At 40.9% G+C, this 17,936-nt stretch overlaps 1 protein-coding gene across 3 annotated transcripts; it reads right to left on the bottom strand.

The window, feature by feature from the left end:
- Positions 1-91: 91 nt before the first annotated feature.
- Positions 92-16,578, bottom strand: gdpd5a (glycerophosphodiester phosphodiesterase domain containing 5a). Of its 3 annotated transcripts, none has more exons than XM_072446748.1 (17): positions 16,347-16,578; positions 11,471-11,641; positions 5,996-6,099; positions 5,827-5,920; positions 5,688-5,747; positions 5,394-5,492; positions 5,107-5,200; positions 4,883-5,028; positions 3,565-3,647; positions 3,258-3,408; positions 2,880-3,101; positions 2,425-2,570; positions 1,999-2,146; positions 1,531-1,613; positions 1,157-1,171; positions 844-956; positions 92-741 (listed from the first exon to the last, which is right to left on the bottom strand). In XM_072446748.1, the coding sequence occupies exons 2-17, from the start codon at positions 11,585-11,587 to the stop codon at positions 653-655; spliced, it is 1,764 nt and encodes a 587-aa protein (XP_072302849.1). In that variant the 5' UTR covers positions 11,588-11,641; positions 16,347-16,578; the 3' UTR covers positions 92-652. The 3 variants fall into 3 exon arrangements, with proteins under 3 accessions (XP_072302849.1, XP_072302848.1, XP_072302850.1); XM_072446747.1 differs by having other exon boundaries at positions 2,871-3,101; positions 16,347-16,577; XM_072446749.1 differs by lacking the exon at positions 1,157-1,171 and having other exon boundaries at positions 2,871-3,101; positions 16,347-16,574.
- Positions 16,579-17,936: the final 1,358 nt, after the last annotated feature.

Raw genomic sequence — 17,936 nt, 5'->3', positions numbered from 1 at the left:
ACCAAATTGTTCCTTGTGTTTTTTCATGTCACACAAACACTTATTGTATGAAAGTACAATACGAAACAAGAAACAACAAAGCATCCAAAAAGTGGGAAACATCATTTATTTTTTGGAATTCTCGCCTATCAAAAAATTGTACAGAGCTCATTTTAAACTCTAAGTGACTTTTTGAAGCTACACATAACATGTCACTCCAGATGTACAAGATTAGGAAAAAGGCAACCATGTGAACAATACTACCTTAAAAGAATTATCAGGTGTTCAACAAGCATTCAATCTTGTGTCCAAAACGCTTGAATATGAATGTAAAAGAAAGAAATATTCATAATAATGCGTACACAATACTGCAGTTCATGCTCTTACAGGAAAATACACAGACCCCAAGTGTTTTTACAGAATGTTCCCTTAATGTACAGTAGTATTCAAATCAACTGTATATACACTTGAAAGCATTGGTCATTTTGGTAACAGTGTGAAGTAATCAAATACTTAAATCTGGACTCCAGGCAGACATTTCAAACAGTACATTTATACTGGCATTTTTATTTAATTTCAAAATAATGAAGAGTGAAGCAAATAGTTTGTCAGATTCTCGCGATCCACAGTGTCCAGAATAATCCTCCCAAAGTGTTGAGTTGAAGCAGTCATTTTACAAAAGTCCTCCTTGCGAGTAGGTTGCATACCCATTGTCAGGATAAAGGCAAATCTCCTCTGAACTGCTATGACCGTTACTGAGCTCTGGAAAAGACATACGACATTCCATATTTATCTTCATACAAAACTACTCAAAGATGTTATTACATTTCCTATGTGTGGTTTGTAAAAGGACTATCGTTGTACCTGAGAAGATGAGTTTCTCCTTCATTATGTTGAGCTCTCGGGTTGGTGGGCGCCCAACAGCATTCAGCACTATCTGCTCAGGGTTACAAGTCTGGATTCCACTAATCTTCCACCTGAATACAAGCAAGCACAACATACGTGAATAAAAAGAGTATTCCGTGAAGGAGGTAAACAGTCAGGATGAAAGGATCGAGAGCTTGGCCTTGAAGCGTCAGGCACAAAAGGCACAAAAGGCACAAAAGGCACAAAAGGCACAGGGAGCCGGACAGAAGAGGCAGGGAGGAAAGGCCAAGGCGGTGGCAGCAGCAGTTACCTGATCATATGATAGCTGACAGATGCCAGGGAGCAGTGCAGCAAGGTCACATGCAGATTAGGCACGCAGAAGAATAAGAAGAAGCAAAACAAAAACATCCACACAAGAGCGGCAAAAGACAGAAAAGAAGAATGAAGAGTTATAATTAGATTTGAAGGTGAAGCAGTTTGAACAAAGGGCAAACAAAGTGGTAATAAAATATTTGTACTGCAATGCAAGAATAATTGTATTCTATTTCCTTTTTGTAGACTTTAATTTTAACAGTTGGCACAGAATTCCTGAGATTAAACAATAAGCACAGAATGGTTGAGACAAACATTTAAATGTATGTGTGAATTATACATCTTTGACTTTGCTCATATCCTTGGACTTACTTCTGAAAGGAGAAAATCATAAGGACGACTGCGAGTGACAATAGATCTGAGGCGATCCAGATGAAGTAGTAAGCAGTCTGGCTCTGTAGGACATGAGATAGAAGAGTCAATTCCACCTGGCGCCACTGGAGGTCAGCGTCAGCACCGAGCATGTCTCCAGGCACCAACTAATGCAAAAAGCTGCCAGACAGCTGCTTTTTGGTCTCTTTGTGCCCTTGTCCAAAGCTGTGCTGCACGTCTCTGCCTCCGTCTCAGCGTGTTGTTATTCCCTTGTACCACGCTGAGCTGAAGGCTGCCCACAAGCTCCCGCCCCATTTCTCCAGTGTCCTTGCCCTCCAGTCTAGCGTGGGCCCCTCGTCAGTCTCTGTCCTCTCTCCTGCTGTCCCCTTGTCTCTCTGCGTGACCTTGCCTATGTGTATGTATGTGTGTGTGCGCTGGGAGCAGATGAGAGAGAGGAGGAGTGTTTACCATAAGCCAGATGGGGTAAGGCACCTTTCTGAGGACTTGGGGGGCATCAGAGGACACAGAAGGCACCCCACTACACCACAGTGTGGAGTAAAGCCAGGCCTCGTTCACTGGGTACACGGTCACGCTCATGTTGTTTGCCAGATATTCCCTAAGGAAGAGGAAAGGCACTAGTCATTGCTGACTAAAAATATGGCTTCCCTTTCAGCTCTTGGCACCTTTTGCTTCTCTGCCACATAACTCTACATCAAAACAGGCATTTTTACAGGCACAGTAAATACGGTCATTTCCACCGCTCATAAATCAGGCATGCACAGACTGGGAATCTTAAACGGAGTTGAGAAAAGTTTACATTGCTTTACTGACATTGTAACTTTGAGCCGTTGCCGGGCGTGCGCAGCCTGTCTGTCAGGGGGTCATTTGTCTTACTGTATGTCTTTGTGGTTGGCCTTGCTGTAGTGGAGGGTCAGGCTTGTAATTCCCCGCTGCCTCATTTCTTGCACTGACAGCTTCTCTTGTGTGGTCTGCTGAAAGCCCCGCACCCTCCCCCTGTCGCTGTCCGGGCTCCATGTCACCTGTCCCAAACACAAGGGACACATCACATGAGACAAGCTTTTGTGTTTTGCAAGTGTAAGTGGTATATTTATAGTAAGGTAATAGTGTATTCAGTAGGTCTTGTATAGTACACTAGTCAACAGGAATGCACATATTAATCCATTACTTACAAAACGTAAAACTTAAATGGTCATTATGCTTATGACTACACATTAAGGAAAATAAAAGTGATTATTGAAACTGTGTAAAAAAGGTGGAAAGTTATCAAAGTAGAAAGTATGGACATGATGGCGTATTAGAAGATGATAAAGTTGACATACAGTCCTCACCCGCTTGGTGGGGATGGCTGCCTTCTGCACAGCCCACAGACTGTCCATGAACCAGCTCCTGGCGCGGGGGTGTTGCGCGGGGGGCTTACGGATATTCAGCAGCGCAGAGGCATTTGCTCGGGCTGCAAGTCGCAGCATATCCACCAGACTGCACACCGTCTGGTTCTCGATTCTCACTCTGTCCTTAGACGTGAGGGAGGCTGCTGTCCAGAAGGGGTCACTCTAGAGCAGGAAACAGTGGCCTTAAGATATTTTAAACTGTCAATGAAACAGGAAGCAGTCTAATGGAAAAAATCTAAACTGTACATTTGACACATTCATTGAAGTTCCTATGGGAGGTTGAGTAATAATTCAATTTAGATTTGTGAATAGTCTTACCTCTAGGAACCATTTGCCAGCATTGAGAGTGCGTATCTCTGTCCAGTTGAAGAATGAAGCTTCTTCATATTGTCTGGATGGAAAGACCTTTCTTACATTTGTGGTTCGCCTCAAAGTGCGATCTCTCATGAGGAATGGGACTCCATCCATACTGTAAAGAAATAGTACATGTTTATTTGAAAGATGGGTTGTACTTGAATGTGAGATCTAGTTATTGATCTACGAGAAGTAACCTTTCTATGAGTCTTATACAAAAAGCCTAAACCAATGTAGCGTAGCGTAATTGTCAGACAGCTGCCCTCCTGACCTGATGGTGACGTCGGCCTGCAGGGAGGTGGCCCCTTGTTGCAGCGCTCTGTTAAAGGACAGCACGGTGTTCTCTGGAGCCAGCTACAGCACAAACACAAGGACGTTAGGCTATTAGTATTTAAGCTTATGACCACTGGATCGTAACAGTACAAACATATAGTAACTATTGTTATCAGTGTTGCAATGCTAAAACTATTCAGGAAAAGTACAAATGTGTCCTATTTTTGGTGGTTTTCTTCAGTATTGATTCTTGTTCAAACAAATTATTGAGTTTCAATAATAGTTTTAGTATCAATTAGTACCTGGCTACATATTATTTGACGAGCCTAATTGAGTCTTCATTTGAGACACACATTGCTATACATTTGTTCTTCATTTGATCACATGAAACAGTTTTTGTTTGCACAGCTGTGAAATGAAGCGCTGCAGACTGTCACATGCTCACTTGGTGGACAGGAAAGTTCCACCAATGTGTGTGTGTGTGTGTGTGTTCGTGTTTGTGTGTGTGTGTGTGTGTGTGTGTGTGTGTTCGTGTTTGTGTGTGTGTGTGTGTGTGTGTGTGTGTTTGTGTTTGTGTGTGTGTGTGTGTGTTTGTGTGTGTGTGTGTGTGTGTTTGTGTGTGTTTGTGTGTGTGTGTGTGTGTGTGTGTGTTTGTGTGTGTGTGTGTGTGTTTGTGTGTGTGTGTGTGTGTGTGTGATTTTTTTTCATGATCGATGCCAATACCAATGTTTTTGAATCTAGAGCAGCCGATGGCCCATATTTTAAAGCTGGCATAGAGGACATATTTGGACAATTTCCCCAAAATGATGATATGTAAAAACTTTAACTGAGTCAAGTTAATACATGGCACTGCTCTACATGATAAAAAGCCTGTCAGAGAACTGTCATCACATTTTGTGCAGTGCTACGTTCTTATAGGCTGAAGTTAATGCACCACTAAAGAGAACAAAGCCCCATGTATCTCCTTTAGTCAGGTTTTTTGACCCAAACTAGACGTTCTCCGTGCCCCCGTCTCATCCATGCATATTTCTGTTTTGTTTTACTCACCACACTTACATAACCCACATACCACCAGTTTATTTTATAGTTGATGAATGTGATTTTGAGCATGTTATTTCCAGTTTGGTATTTTAGGAGTTGGTCCCCCCCATTTGTTGTGGCATTTATCCAGTCAAAATGATTTGATCTAAACTCTAAATGTGTTTATGGAATAGGAATCCTACCGTCTGCATGGGATGCTACAGGCAATTTAGCCCAGTTTACATTTGGAAATATTAACTGGATCAGACAGGGGGGCTGGCCCAGCACCAACTCACCATGGGCGATCCCCGGCGGCCGATGATTTCTGGCCGAGCTTTGAGGCTGTGGCGGTCCATGACACAGGGGCAGGTAAACAAGAGCGGAGCCAAATACAGAGCAACCAGGATGACGAAGTACACTGTCAGAACTATCATCTGGAAGTCTGACAAACAAGTGAAACCAGTTGAGACTGTTGAAACCAACTGTGAAAATTGAATTGCAAAAACACAAAAAAACATACTGGATCTTTCTCTACGAACCACGTATCCAGCAACTAACCAGCCGACAGCGGTGACTGTTACCAAGGCGCCAATGTGTAGAAACGGCGCAGTGGCCTGAAAAGCAGACAAAAATGTGAGTTATTTCCATTATTACGGCATTTATCATTAGAGCTCAGATTTGTAGATATATTTGGCATATATTTTATGGCAGATGCCCTTCCTGAATCATTGAAGAAGAGTAAATCCTAGTAAATAATGCGGTGTTATGAGAAATAAAACTGACTATGACACCTTTTTTATGACTAACCTGCAAGGAAATAAATAGAATCTCCCACTCATCTCCCCAGATGTCGTCCACAGACACCACTCCAGAGATGGTGGTGGCTAATGTCGCTAACACGCCAATCTGTAATGAGAGAGGCACAAACGTTCATGATAATGTAGTGAAAGTTGGAACATACTCAATTTAAAGCTGCACTGTGTAACTTTTCTGGTGGAGGTACGCTGCCTGCTTGTCTACATGGAGCTACAGGCACCGTACTATCTACTGAAAAGTTGCACAGTGTGCCTTTAGTTAGATATTTTTTAAAAGCCAAAATACCTTGTGCACCCAAAAGAGGTTGAGTTGCTGACCGAGAGAAATGTGGAAGAGCGCCAAAATCTGAAATAGACCGGAGCAGACGTTAAATTAAACCAGTATTAAATAAAATATAGAACAACTCTCAAACTGGTTTATTTACCACTAAGAATGTAATGTAGCTGATGCCCACAGAGGTAGAGACCACAATGGGAATGGTCTCGTCTGTCCATTCTCCAGTGCGGTTGTATACTGACCTGTAATGTTTCAGTGCAAAGAATTATACATTATTTTATAACATGTGGAGAAATGATGATGTGACTATAATGTACCAATTGAAGTCATTGAAGTCATTTTGTGCCACAAACCAGAAGTAGGTCCAGAAGAGGAGGAGGAAGAAGGAGCAGCAAAGGATGCTGAACCAAAAACACTCCCACTGTAGACAAAGCACAAGAAAAGAAGTAAAACTAATTATTTTAGCATAAACATTTAGTACAAAGTGATGAGATATTACATTTAATAAAAAACAAATGGTTATTTGATATTGAGTAGACTATAAACGTTCTAAAACTATTCAGGAAAGTATGTCGGTGTAATCCCTCATTCGTCCAGGCATGTTCCATTGTAGAAAAAGCTTCAGTTGTAGTCATCTGGACTCAGTTTGAAAAAATAGACGTTTCGACTCTCATCCAAGAGTCATTGTCAATAAAAGAATTTAGATCGAGAACTCCGATATTAATACTGTTCTGTGGTAAGACCCACCCATTGGGAGGAGCCTTCCTGAAGTAGAAGGGCCTAAAACCTTGGATTTAGTTCGGGAACTCGAATCTGTAGCCAGGAAACTAGCAGACAACAGGAATCACTTGAGGTTCAATCTTAGATGCAGACAGAACAACATGATCCCGAAGAGCCTGCAGATCAAATCACCGGTCAGAGGACACAGAGCAGAGAAGATTTGGAGAAGGAGCCTTATGCAGATGCTCAGTGAAAGGATCCAGGAAAACAACGTCAGATTTGATAAATTGAAAGACAGAACAGGAACTTTACAGGAGAAATTAACCAGCATACTCCCTGAAGAAGCTTTCAAAAGAGTGCTGGATTTTACACAGACAGCACAAGAAGCACAGCACAAGAAGAGCAAGGAACGCCAAATCAAGAAGTTCAACATTCTTTTGAACAAAAAGAATGCAGGTGAGGTCGAGCTAGACATTAGGACTGAGACAGACAAATTAGCGACCAGCAAAAACAATTAGATTAAGAACCTATCAGATCGTGTTCTGACACAGGCAGAAAAGGAGGTGCTCTCTAAAGGTCTCAACTTTTCTGTCACCTCTAAACACATCCCTACAGAGGACTACATCACAGCCACTGAAACGGCAATTAGGAACAACAAAATGACTGAATCGGAGGCTACAGACCTGAGGTTACGTGTCACAGCGACCCTGAAGAGTGCCAAACCACCGCCTTCAAATATCACAGCTGAAGAGAGGAAAGCACTTTCAGCACTGGAAAAAGATCATAGCATCAACATCCTCCCAGCAGACAAGGGACGTTGCACTGTGATTCTCAACGCAGCTGATTACGAAGCCAAAGTCCACACCCTCCTCGAGGACACGACCACATACGAGCGCTTGAAAAGAGATCCGACCAGTGGCTACAAGAAGAAAGTGATAGACTGTTTACAAAGGCTGGAAAAAGAGGAAGCGATAGACCGGCCTCTGTATTACAGACTGTATCCTGGTGAAGCCATGCCTTGCATTTATGGCCTTCCAAAAATACACAAAAAGGAGGTTCCACTCAAACCCATAGTGTGCAGCACAGATTCCATCACTTACAATGTGGCCAAGCATTTAACAACTATATTGCTCCGCTTGTGGGGAATTCGGAACATCATGTGGAAAACACGCACAACTTTGTGGATAAAGTGAAACATCTCCAACTGGACCCAGATGACCTCATGGTTTCATATGATGTTGTGTCCCTGTTCACCTGCATCCCGACCTCTGAGGCAGTAGCAGCAGTGAGGATCAGACTGCAGGAAGACACCACCCTACAGGAAAGGACCAAACTGACACCTGAACACATATGTAAACTGTTGGACATCTGTCTGAACACCACTTACTTTCAATTCCGGGGACAATTTTACAGACAGATTCATGGCTGTGCCATGGGCTCGCCCGTCTCTCCCATAGTGGCCAACCTGTACATGGAGCACTTTGAGAAGAAGGCACTGTCCTCATTCTCAGGCATAGCCCCAAAACTGTGGCTTCGCTATGTCGATGATACTTTTGTAACAATCAAGAAACAAGAGCTGGAAACCTTCTCTGATCACATCAATGCTGTGGACCCACATATCAGGTTTACAAGAGAAGACGCTAAGGAGAATCGCTTGGCCTTTCTTGATTGTTCCACGATCAGAGGAGAGGACGGGAAACTCCAAATAGAGGTATATAGGAAACCTACACACACGGACCAGTATCTGCTCTTTGGTTCCAACCACCCACTACAGCACAAGCTGGGTGTGATCAGAACCTTACAACACAGAGCTCAAGGTGTGCCCACCAGCTCAGAGGGCAAGAAGAAAAAGGAAAAACATGTCCGAAATGCCCTCTCAGCCTGTGGTTACCCCGCTTGGGCTCTCAACAGAGTGAAGAGAACCAAGAAGCAGGACAAAAGGGAAACTGAACAGAGAAGGAAGGGTGTTTCTATCCCTTATGTGTCTGGCCTGTCGGAAAAACTGCAGAGAATTTTTAGACAACACGAAGTCCCTGTTTATTTTAAACCAGGAAACACTTTAAGACAAAAACTGGTTCACCCTAAGGACAAGTTGCCGACTCAAAAACAGAGCAATGTAGTTTATTCGATCCAATGCAGTGAAGAAAGCTGTAAAGAACGTTACATAGGTGAGACCAAACAGCCTCTACACAAGAGGCTTTATCAGCACAGAAGAAATACAAGTTCAGGACCTCAGAGCGCCGTGCATCTCCATCTTGAAGCCTCTAATCACTCGTTTGAAGACGGTGAGGTGAAGGTTTTAAGCAGGGAGAAAAGATGGTTTGAAAGAGGAGTCAAGGAAGCTATTTTTGTTAAAAAAAGAAAGACCTTCTTTAAACAGAAATGGAGGGCTTAGGTTTAATCTTCCTGTTATTTATAATGGGTTACTGAACCCCTGGAAAGGTAGAGGACCAGGACATTTAGATGCTAATCAGGTACTCAGGGTGGTTGAGCCAGGGTCTCACAAAGACAAAGAGGATTCTAATAGCCCATTAAGATTCTGAATAGGCTAGCTCGGTAGATACAAGGGGGGAGTTTCTGTTGAAACAAACAACTCCTTCTACTTCAGGAAGGCTCCGCCCAATGGGTGGGTCTTACCACAGAACAGTATTAATATCGGAGTTCTCGATCTAAATTCTTTTATTGACAATGACTCTTGGATGAGAGTCGAAACGTCTATTTTTTCAAACTGAGTCCAGATGACTACAACTGAAGCTTTTTCTACTATTCAGGAAAGTCATTTTTTGTAATTTAATGTAATTATTTTTGTTCAAATGAGTATCAAGGTTAGTTTAGCTTATTTTTTTTTATTTGAGCAATGTCAGTTGAAAGAGCTGTGAAATAGTTTCTATATTATACAGTTAGGATTTGTATGCTATCTAGGTGTTGCAGTGACTTTATGGATGGACAAGCACACTTGGGGTTCATTAATATTTGTGGATAACATTTGCTCACAAATTTGAAAAAACTCTCACGCAAAAGTGAGATTTGAACCCCTCCTCCACATGAAGGGCGATCGCCTATCTTCCTCCCATACCTGGAAGAGCAGCTGAATGGAGTAAATAGGCTCTGGTTCTAAAAGCTTGCTTCAGGTAGCGTAACATGAACAGGCCTCTGAACACGGCAACAAAATGAAAAGGGGAGGGAGAAGAAAAATCAAGCTTCCTGCAGTACTGCTCAGCGGCCTGTAGTGGGCACTAAAATACATTGTGACTTCCAGCCAAACTTCAGCAGCAGAAGTGAGGGGAAAACCGGCTAATTTGGATGTATTTTGGAGCAATTTAAATATAGCTGAGACACACGGTCATTTAAAATATTATTGGTCAATCACTGCTTACCTTGATTGCCCTGACCACTGAGGTCTTACCTTTGACAACGCAACATACTGCCAACAAAGACAATATAAAGAGTAGTCAAATTAAATAACATCAAATTTGTTCCTTCCAAAACATGTATTTAACTTTTATTAATAAAATCACAAAGATTTTAACACTTTCAAGCATTTCATGATCTCAATTATTTTTGTCAGAAGAATGAATAGTATAGAGTTATTAAAATGTTCGAGGAAGTCTTGCAGGTTGCAGCTCTTGTGAGTCAATGGCACTGAAGGACACTTCCCTTCAGTAGTTAACAGGATTAGCAGCTAACGCAAGTGAGAGAATGTGTTGAATATGATCACTCACTGGATCCTATTGAGCATTAATCATCTTTACAACACTGGGACTGGACAGATTATAGAATGGAAAGAGAACTAACGTAATCTGTTCATCAGTTAAAATCATTTTGTTTTTTTCCAGTGACGGAAGTGATTAAGTCGAACGCTTACACAGGTTGTCAACTGAGGTGAGAAGAGACGGTTGTGACAGGCCTGTTTTAATTAGTTTAGCTGATAAACACTGGTCAAACACTGAGGCTGAGCCAGAGTCACGTTATAGGCTTCATCTCCTGCACTGAAAAGAAACACTCAAACAAGATTATTTTGCTTTGTGTGCAACTGTGTGTATAGTTCAAATCGGAGTCTTAAGATTTGTCCTTTTGATACATATGGACCTGTGTGGAGGAACACAGAATTCAAACCTAGGACAGTCCATTTCAGGAGATGTGTGCTCTAACACATGGGCCATTGTGAAAAAAAGAAAAGAAGAAAAAACATACACACAGTTGTATATTCCCCATTGTGGGACAAATAAAGGCTTATCTTATCTTATACAAACTTTTTTGGTAGCCTACATTTTTTTGGGGAACTTTTTGCAACAATTACACGTTTTTCCTTGAGGCAGGCAGCAGAGTGGCAGTTTTTGTATTGTCATTAAAATCTTTGAAGCAAGTGAATTGATGAATGAAAATTCATGAAATACAGAGTATTATCCAGCAGGACTCTGAGCGGCTGCTTGCTCTGGTTCACAGCTGGGTGTCTGGCTCATCTCGCTCTGTTCACAGTAGCCAGGGCCTCAACAGAACACATCCAGACTTTAGGAAATCTGATGACTGGGTTTGTTTTGGAAACACGCTTTGTCATTTACAAGAACACCAATGATGTGCATTGTCATTGTTAAAACAGATTCATAAAATAACTGGAATGTCTAATATGTGTATACCAGACTTAAAAATACTAACTAATTTTACAATATTTTTGCAATAATATATTGAAATGCAATTTTACATGACAACCTCAAAATGGCCTGCAACTATAACAAGGCTTTCCTGAACAACAATACGTTGTGTTCATGTGGTGTCATAACATTCTACAATCTCTATTGTTTAACATGGAGCTGGTGCAGAATTTCTGTGGTTCCGCTGTCAGATTGCAGCTAAAATAATGATGAGGGTGTGTTTTCACCAACCCCTGATTAATATGACAGGTTTGTGGAGCCAATCCCAAACAAAGAATGAAATAATGACAAGGTTCAACATTTATTTTGAACATTTCCTTCAACCATCTGAGATTATGAACTCACCTATTCTCCAAACACAAGACAACCTACCAAAAACGAAACAATAATAATACAGGATGAGTCAGTGACAAAGCTTACCTTGGAGGTGTCGTCTTGGGAACGCTGGTAGCGTTTCCAACGGCAACCATAGATGCCAGTGATGAAGGACAAGAAGATCTGCTTCTCATAGACCTGCAAGGGTTGGTGTTTCACCATGCTCCTTTAGCCTCGCACTGCTGGTGTGTCAGCATCCCACACCGCACACCAAACCTGCACAGCACAACACAACCCGCTCAGTAACACACAGCACCACAACACAACCCGCTCAGTAACACACAGTAACACACAGTAATGCAGAGGCAGACCAGGTCACGGCGTGTAGTGGAGGTATTTTCACTAAACACGCAGGATCTGTTGACAGGCTTTGCACTTGTTTGGAGTGACAACAGACCCCAAAAGAAGTCAACAAAGTCCAATTGTGAGTCATGTCTGGGACGGACAATAATGATATGTTTCTATAGACTGCACAGTCAGTGGGACGTCAGCCTTTTCAGTGCAAGGCTTTGGGAACTTTTCATTATCTAAGCTACTGAGTCTAGAATAGGGCGGGGCAATAGGACAAACAATTCCATTTCCCCCCTCTTATTGATCAATCAATCAATCAATTAATCAATCTTTGATTTATTTGTTTATTCAGAATAAAAAACAAATTCCTCCAAAATATGAACTCTGCTCCAAACCTCAAACTAAGGACTGGCTGTAGACCTCTTAATTAATCAATCTTGATTGAAAATTTTATTATAGCATAGCCCCAGTTTATAAATGCAAAGATATGTACGAAGGCTGTTTTTATATTAACCTTGGCTCAGACCGGCCATGAGCTGGAGATTATGGTATTGCTTAGTTTAGTATACAATTAAATATACCTCCACAAATATCACTTTACATTTCATTAAAATGACTGTATTATTTCCACACACACTCACTGGACTCTCAGATATGGCCCGTTGCCCTGGTCCACCACACACAGAGCTGGAGGCTGAAAAGCCCCAGCTTCAATGACTTCCCTAAAATGTCACAGTGACACGCTTTCAAAACAACTGCTTTATTTCAGTGTTTTGAATGGCGTCTCATGCCCTGTTGTTTCTGCATCAGTCGTTCCATTATGTGTTATGCTATGTATATTAAACTTTTATGATCTTATAACCATGTTATAACAGTTTTCCCTCATCATTATCTTGAGCTGAGCAGTATTTCGATTAAAGGCTGGGTGTGGCCCCCTATCAGCGCCAACTCTTATGTCTCACACGTGCAGGGTTTAAAAAAGTCACCTAGTTTTTTTTCAACAATAAAAACATGTAGTTGAACATCTATTGCTTGAAATGGTGAAATGCCACTATCAGTTCTGCAGTTTTGAACTGGAAGTTAATGGACACATTCCTATTCAGCCGCTTTAGATCAATATTGCTGTTTACAATGAACAAAATGTAAAATAATAATCTACATGTTATACTGTAGCTACAAAACTAGTTATAAAAAAAGTATTATGTGTCTTCTCAAGTTAAACATAAACCTGAGATTTTAGATTTTTTTAAGATAAAGATCTTTTAACGCCATCTTTTGTGTGTTTTAATTAAAAAAAAACTTAATTAAATGGTCAAATCAGTAAAGGATCTGTTTCCAGGTAACTCTCTCTCCTGCTGTCTGGAGATAGAGGCAGAGCAGAACAGGAAAGAACAGCTTTCAGCATCTCAGTGGATCTGATAAGAATGTAATAAATATGCTTTCTAATTTTAGATGTAGGGCCTGTTCTGATTGTTGAGAAAGAGAGCCTGTAACTGCAGAGGAGGTAAAAGTATTCTACCTTCTGTTTTGTATAATGCGAGAACAAATAATTGAAGTTTGCCATTTCAGCACTTTATAAAATGTTTCTTTTACTTTCCCCCTCATTCTTGCATCTCTGACCACAAAGCTAGAGTATGCAGCACACAATTCTATCTTCTGTGATTTAAGTCATTCAAATCTCAATGTCAGTGTGAGTAAAGAAGCCCGTGCCTTGGCTCTTCTCGTGGATTGGCTTGAAATCTTTATAGCTTCGTCCTTGGCCTGTGAAGTACATTTTGGCAATGTTTTATTAAAAATCAGCAGAGAACGTTTTCCAGTATAATTCAGCAGCTGATCACGTAACCTTGGTGAGGGTAATTAAAGTAAATGGGAGTGATAAAGTATCTTGGTGAGGTGCCTCAATGAGAAGGATGCAGGCTGTGAGAGCAGGCTTACTGTAGGACACGGTCACAGAGTTTAACAGACTTGATCAAAACGATAAGATCTGGATTAGAGGAAAGAAAGAAACACTCCATGTTCTAGAATGTCACACACTATTTACAAGGACATTTCTGATATTCAGATATTTTGATGTTGGATCTAAAATATTCTAAAGCTAAATCAAAAACCTTGCAAAACCTGCATAAAAAGTGTTGGACTTAAAGACTTATTTGTTGTTCTATTGTTCCATTTCACACGTAGATCATTATTTAAGACTGTGTTCATTACAAAAAGGTGCACTATAGGAGCCCCGTTTAGCACAAGATGATTGGACAAGAGAGAACACAGACTCAGGTCAAAACGAAACGGCAAAAAGCAGATATGAACACAAAATAATTCCTTCCCAAATGCTGGCTTGAGCTAATGACAAAGCGCCGTGTTTCCAGTGATGATAACTTTATTTGTTGAGCCACGTGTAAACGAGCTAGTGCACTTTAAGATCAGCTGTTTCCTGTTTATTGATGCACAGGACTCCAGTACATTATGTATGTAACATTTAACATGATCTAAACCCAACACTTTTCAGAAAAAATACATGAAAAAAGTTGCATAGAGGTGAAGGAAATCGGGGAAAACGCCAAAAAAGTTGACAAAACCTGGAAGTTGCTCTAGCTTACTTACTCTAGCTTTAGCCATGTGCCACAGCGCCACAAATCTGGAATTACTAAATGTTTTTTTGTGAATTTCTGTGTGTTGTCGGGCTGCAGTGCCGGCCCGGCCTCTTCACAGCTGCATTTCAAAGGCGCGTCTATGTTGAAATAAAACAAAGATGAACCGAGTATCCAACACTGACAACGTTGGACTTTCTAAACCCTCTCGCATCTAATGTCCGCGCCCCGCAGGTTGAGACTCCCTGCTCTTAAACGTTCGTCTGTAAATAAAACCGTGGCCATAGTTGAGCTGCCCTGCTCTCCGAGGGGCTTTCACACGACCTCTTGTTCCTCTGGCTTATGGGATGTCTGTTATTACCTGAAGACCCAGCTCTGTCGCCACTTCTTTGCTCACATACACTTTGTAACCTGGGTAACCTAGTAACTGGCCCTTAAAGAGTGCAGGTGTCTCATTGTGCCAGTTCGAGTCGTGAGCTCATTGAATAATAAGACTAATCCAGCCAATTGTCTCCATGTCCGTGGGTGAAGCTCCTATTCTAAGCCCTGTATCTCGGTCACTGTCCCCACTTTCCAGGCTTGAATAGCTCTTTATTAAATGTGTATATGCATTAATAATAGCCACAATCTCTGAGAAGATTCAGCCCAAAATAGAGCTCGCATTAGTCCATTATCGAGGCACAGTGAGGGATAGGGGAGCAAGCGGGCTGGAAAGTTGCCCTTAATGCTGGGCTTAATCATCACGTCCCTCGGTCAAGTGCTTGTCTGAAGAGTCTGAAGAGCTGCACGCTATCGCTCAACCTGGCAACCTCAGACATGAAGATACAGATATGGCAATAACCGGACTCAAAGCTTGGGATGTCAACTTGAATAGGAGATATTTTTACCTTACATTTACTCATATCACATCATTATTCAGCATCTACATGAATAGAAGATTTCATTTGATTGTTTTGCCTCAACAAACATCAGACAGTTTAGTTATAATCCATTGATTAGATTAAAATATACCAATAGATTAAGCAAACACTGCACTGTATTGCACAAATGTGGCAATTGATTATATTAATTAAATTATAAAAAATGATGATTTGCAGATAAGCAAGAATAGCACAAAGAATTGGTTTGTTGAGGAATCAAATTATATGATGTATTTGCTGTGTGACTAATCACATCTTTATGTTTTACTCAGGTGCTTAGTACGGAGCTATAACGTAAATTGATCCTTATTTAACATTTTATCTAATTTAAACCACAATATTGATCTGGAATGGCTTAACAATAGAAACAGGTCCATTGACTTCCTGTTCAAATCTGCAGAACTGATAAGCTCCGCCTCTTCATAGTGACATTTCATGTAACAAAGTGAAGCCAACATGCGTCACTTGGAGTCCTAATGTTTCAAATAATCTCAACTAAGCACAGGTGTGTGGGCAGGGATAGGGGGTAGGTGAAAACAGAACTTTCTGAACAATACAGGATTATTCAAACATGTATAAATCAATAAAAATGTAACTTTGAGTATACTGATGATGAGGAAACACTGTCGTAACAAGGTTAAAAGCTCATGCATATTTTTGCATATGTCCTCTTTAATAGTATAGATCTAATTGTTTCAAATCGTCAAGGATAAGAGTGATGTTTTTTAATCAACAGATATACAGCCAGTGGTTCAGGGATGAGGATGGACACAGATATTAGGCTGTTTGGCCTATATAACAGAAAAATATCAAATGACATCAAATGGAAATTGCATGGATGTGGATTTTGTGTAAAGGTGGATTTCCATTGTAAACCTTGATAGTAGACCACATTATGCCTTATTATCACAAGCCATGAAATTATATAAATCATGTTTGTTGTTAAATTCATGCTACTACCAGGCCACTTAGACTAAATAAATGTGTATGGACTTAGCCGCGATCAGATGGCAGCAACAACATATTATAGCCAGTACTTATCATAAACTCATGAACACGTTTATGTCTAATGCTTATAGGATAATTAGCAGTTAATCGGATGAGGCGCAGACAAACACATACCTTAGCTCCACAAAAGACTTTATTCTTTGGGTCCCATCAGTTCACCTTCACTGGACGATGTCGTCAAGGCTTCTCACTCCGTCCCGGGACTTTCAGGAGAGAAATCCTGGGAGTTGTCAACAGCAGCCGCTCTCAGGCGCAAAACGACCGCCACCATGAGCGCACTTTTCACGCGGACGTCAGACATAGACCTGTTGAGACTTCTTTACGCAGGCGCACACGACAGTATAGATGTGTAGGGTTGAGTTGAGCAGGAGCAGAGAGACGCAGCTCTCAGAGGAGTTAAAATCACAGTAATCCCCCCCGACACCGTGTGGGCGGGGCGGGAAAGATGCGCACTGTAAAACACAATCTCAGAGTTATTTATGGACGAGTGACGGCGTGAAGCTGCGTGTGGATCTGTCACTGCTCAGGAGATCGGGTCAGATCATAGAATAGATCCATGGGTCAGATGTACAGCAGATAAACCAGCGGTTCCCAAGGAGGGGTCGGGGCCCGCAGGGGGGGGGTCACGGGGCACGATCAGGGGGGAGGGATGTGCGTTCTAAATTATGACACTGTGTTAATTCTCCTTTTTTATTCAACACAGTTTGTTTTGGTGAAGTTGGATCGGATAACACAAGATACTAAATAAAATACAAATAAACCTGATTTTGATTGGTTGTTTTGGGGTCCTGAGCTGAAAACCCCTGATTTAATCAATGAGATCCACAGTTTACAGCCAAGGCCTTCATACTCGCTTAAGGCCAATTGTTTCAGGATTTACATTTTACATATAACAGCATTCTACCTACTGCATTAAACAATCATTATTTCAAGGAGCCCAATTATCCTTCTGGAGTTTCAGTACATTTTAGGCCTATAAATTAATATGAAATATGAACTGTAATGTTTCTTTTAGGGCAAAACACAACAGACAAAACATTGTCCAATCTGCAACTAAAGATCTAATATTATTTTATTTATTTTTATTTTATTTATTTTTTTACTTAAATCAATAAGGTGAAATCTTTATGCCCATTTTCAGTAAGATCTACTTTATAAACAAGATATCTATAATCCCCTCTGTAATGGAGCAAATAATTCAAACCATTTAACAGACCTATATTATAGTACAAAGTTACAAAGTACACATAAAATGCCTTATTTATTTATTTATAAGGTATGAAAACATTACGCAATGAAACACTTGTAATACATGTTTTTAAACCACATAAGTAATTGATATTTCTAAATGTAAGATTTTCCCATGAACCCAAATGCCATTTTAGTTCAATCCACCTTCTGCTTTAGGTGTGAATGTCACCATGAGAAGACCAGACTTGGTTTCATTAAAGCCCCCAGTGGGAGGGCTGCAGTTGCCGGGTAAAGCAGGCATCCCTTCGAGATCTTAGGGTTTCTTGGAATGTACAAAGAAAAAGCCACAATGAGGAGGTGTTTAAACAATCCCTGAATGTTTTTTTAAAAGACAAATAGAAAAGTGTGGAAACAGTGCCTGAAAGCAGCATTTTCCCATCTGAAAATTGTGTCTAATAGTTTTATATCTAAACTAGTTAAACAATAATGGCATTAATAATGGTAGCTATTGTT

Source organism: Eucyclogobius newberryi, unplaced genomic scaffold (assembly GCF_026437365.1).
Source record: "Eucyclogobius newberryi isolate DKJ021-1_F unplaced genomic scaffold, fEucNew1.0.hap1 SCAF_15, whole genome shotgun sequence".
NCBI lineage: Eukaryota > Metazoa > Chordata > Actinopteri > Gobiiformes > Gobiidae > Eucyclogobius > Eucyclogobius newberryi.
Note: the sequence above shows the minus strand (reverse complement) of the source record. Positions and strands in the feature narration are given on the sequence as shown.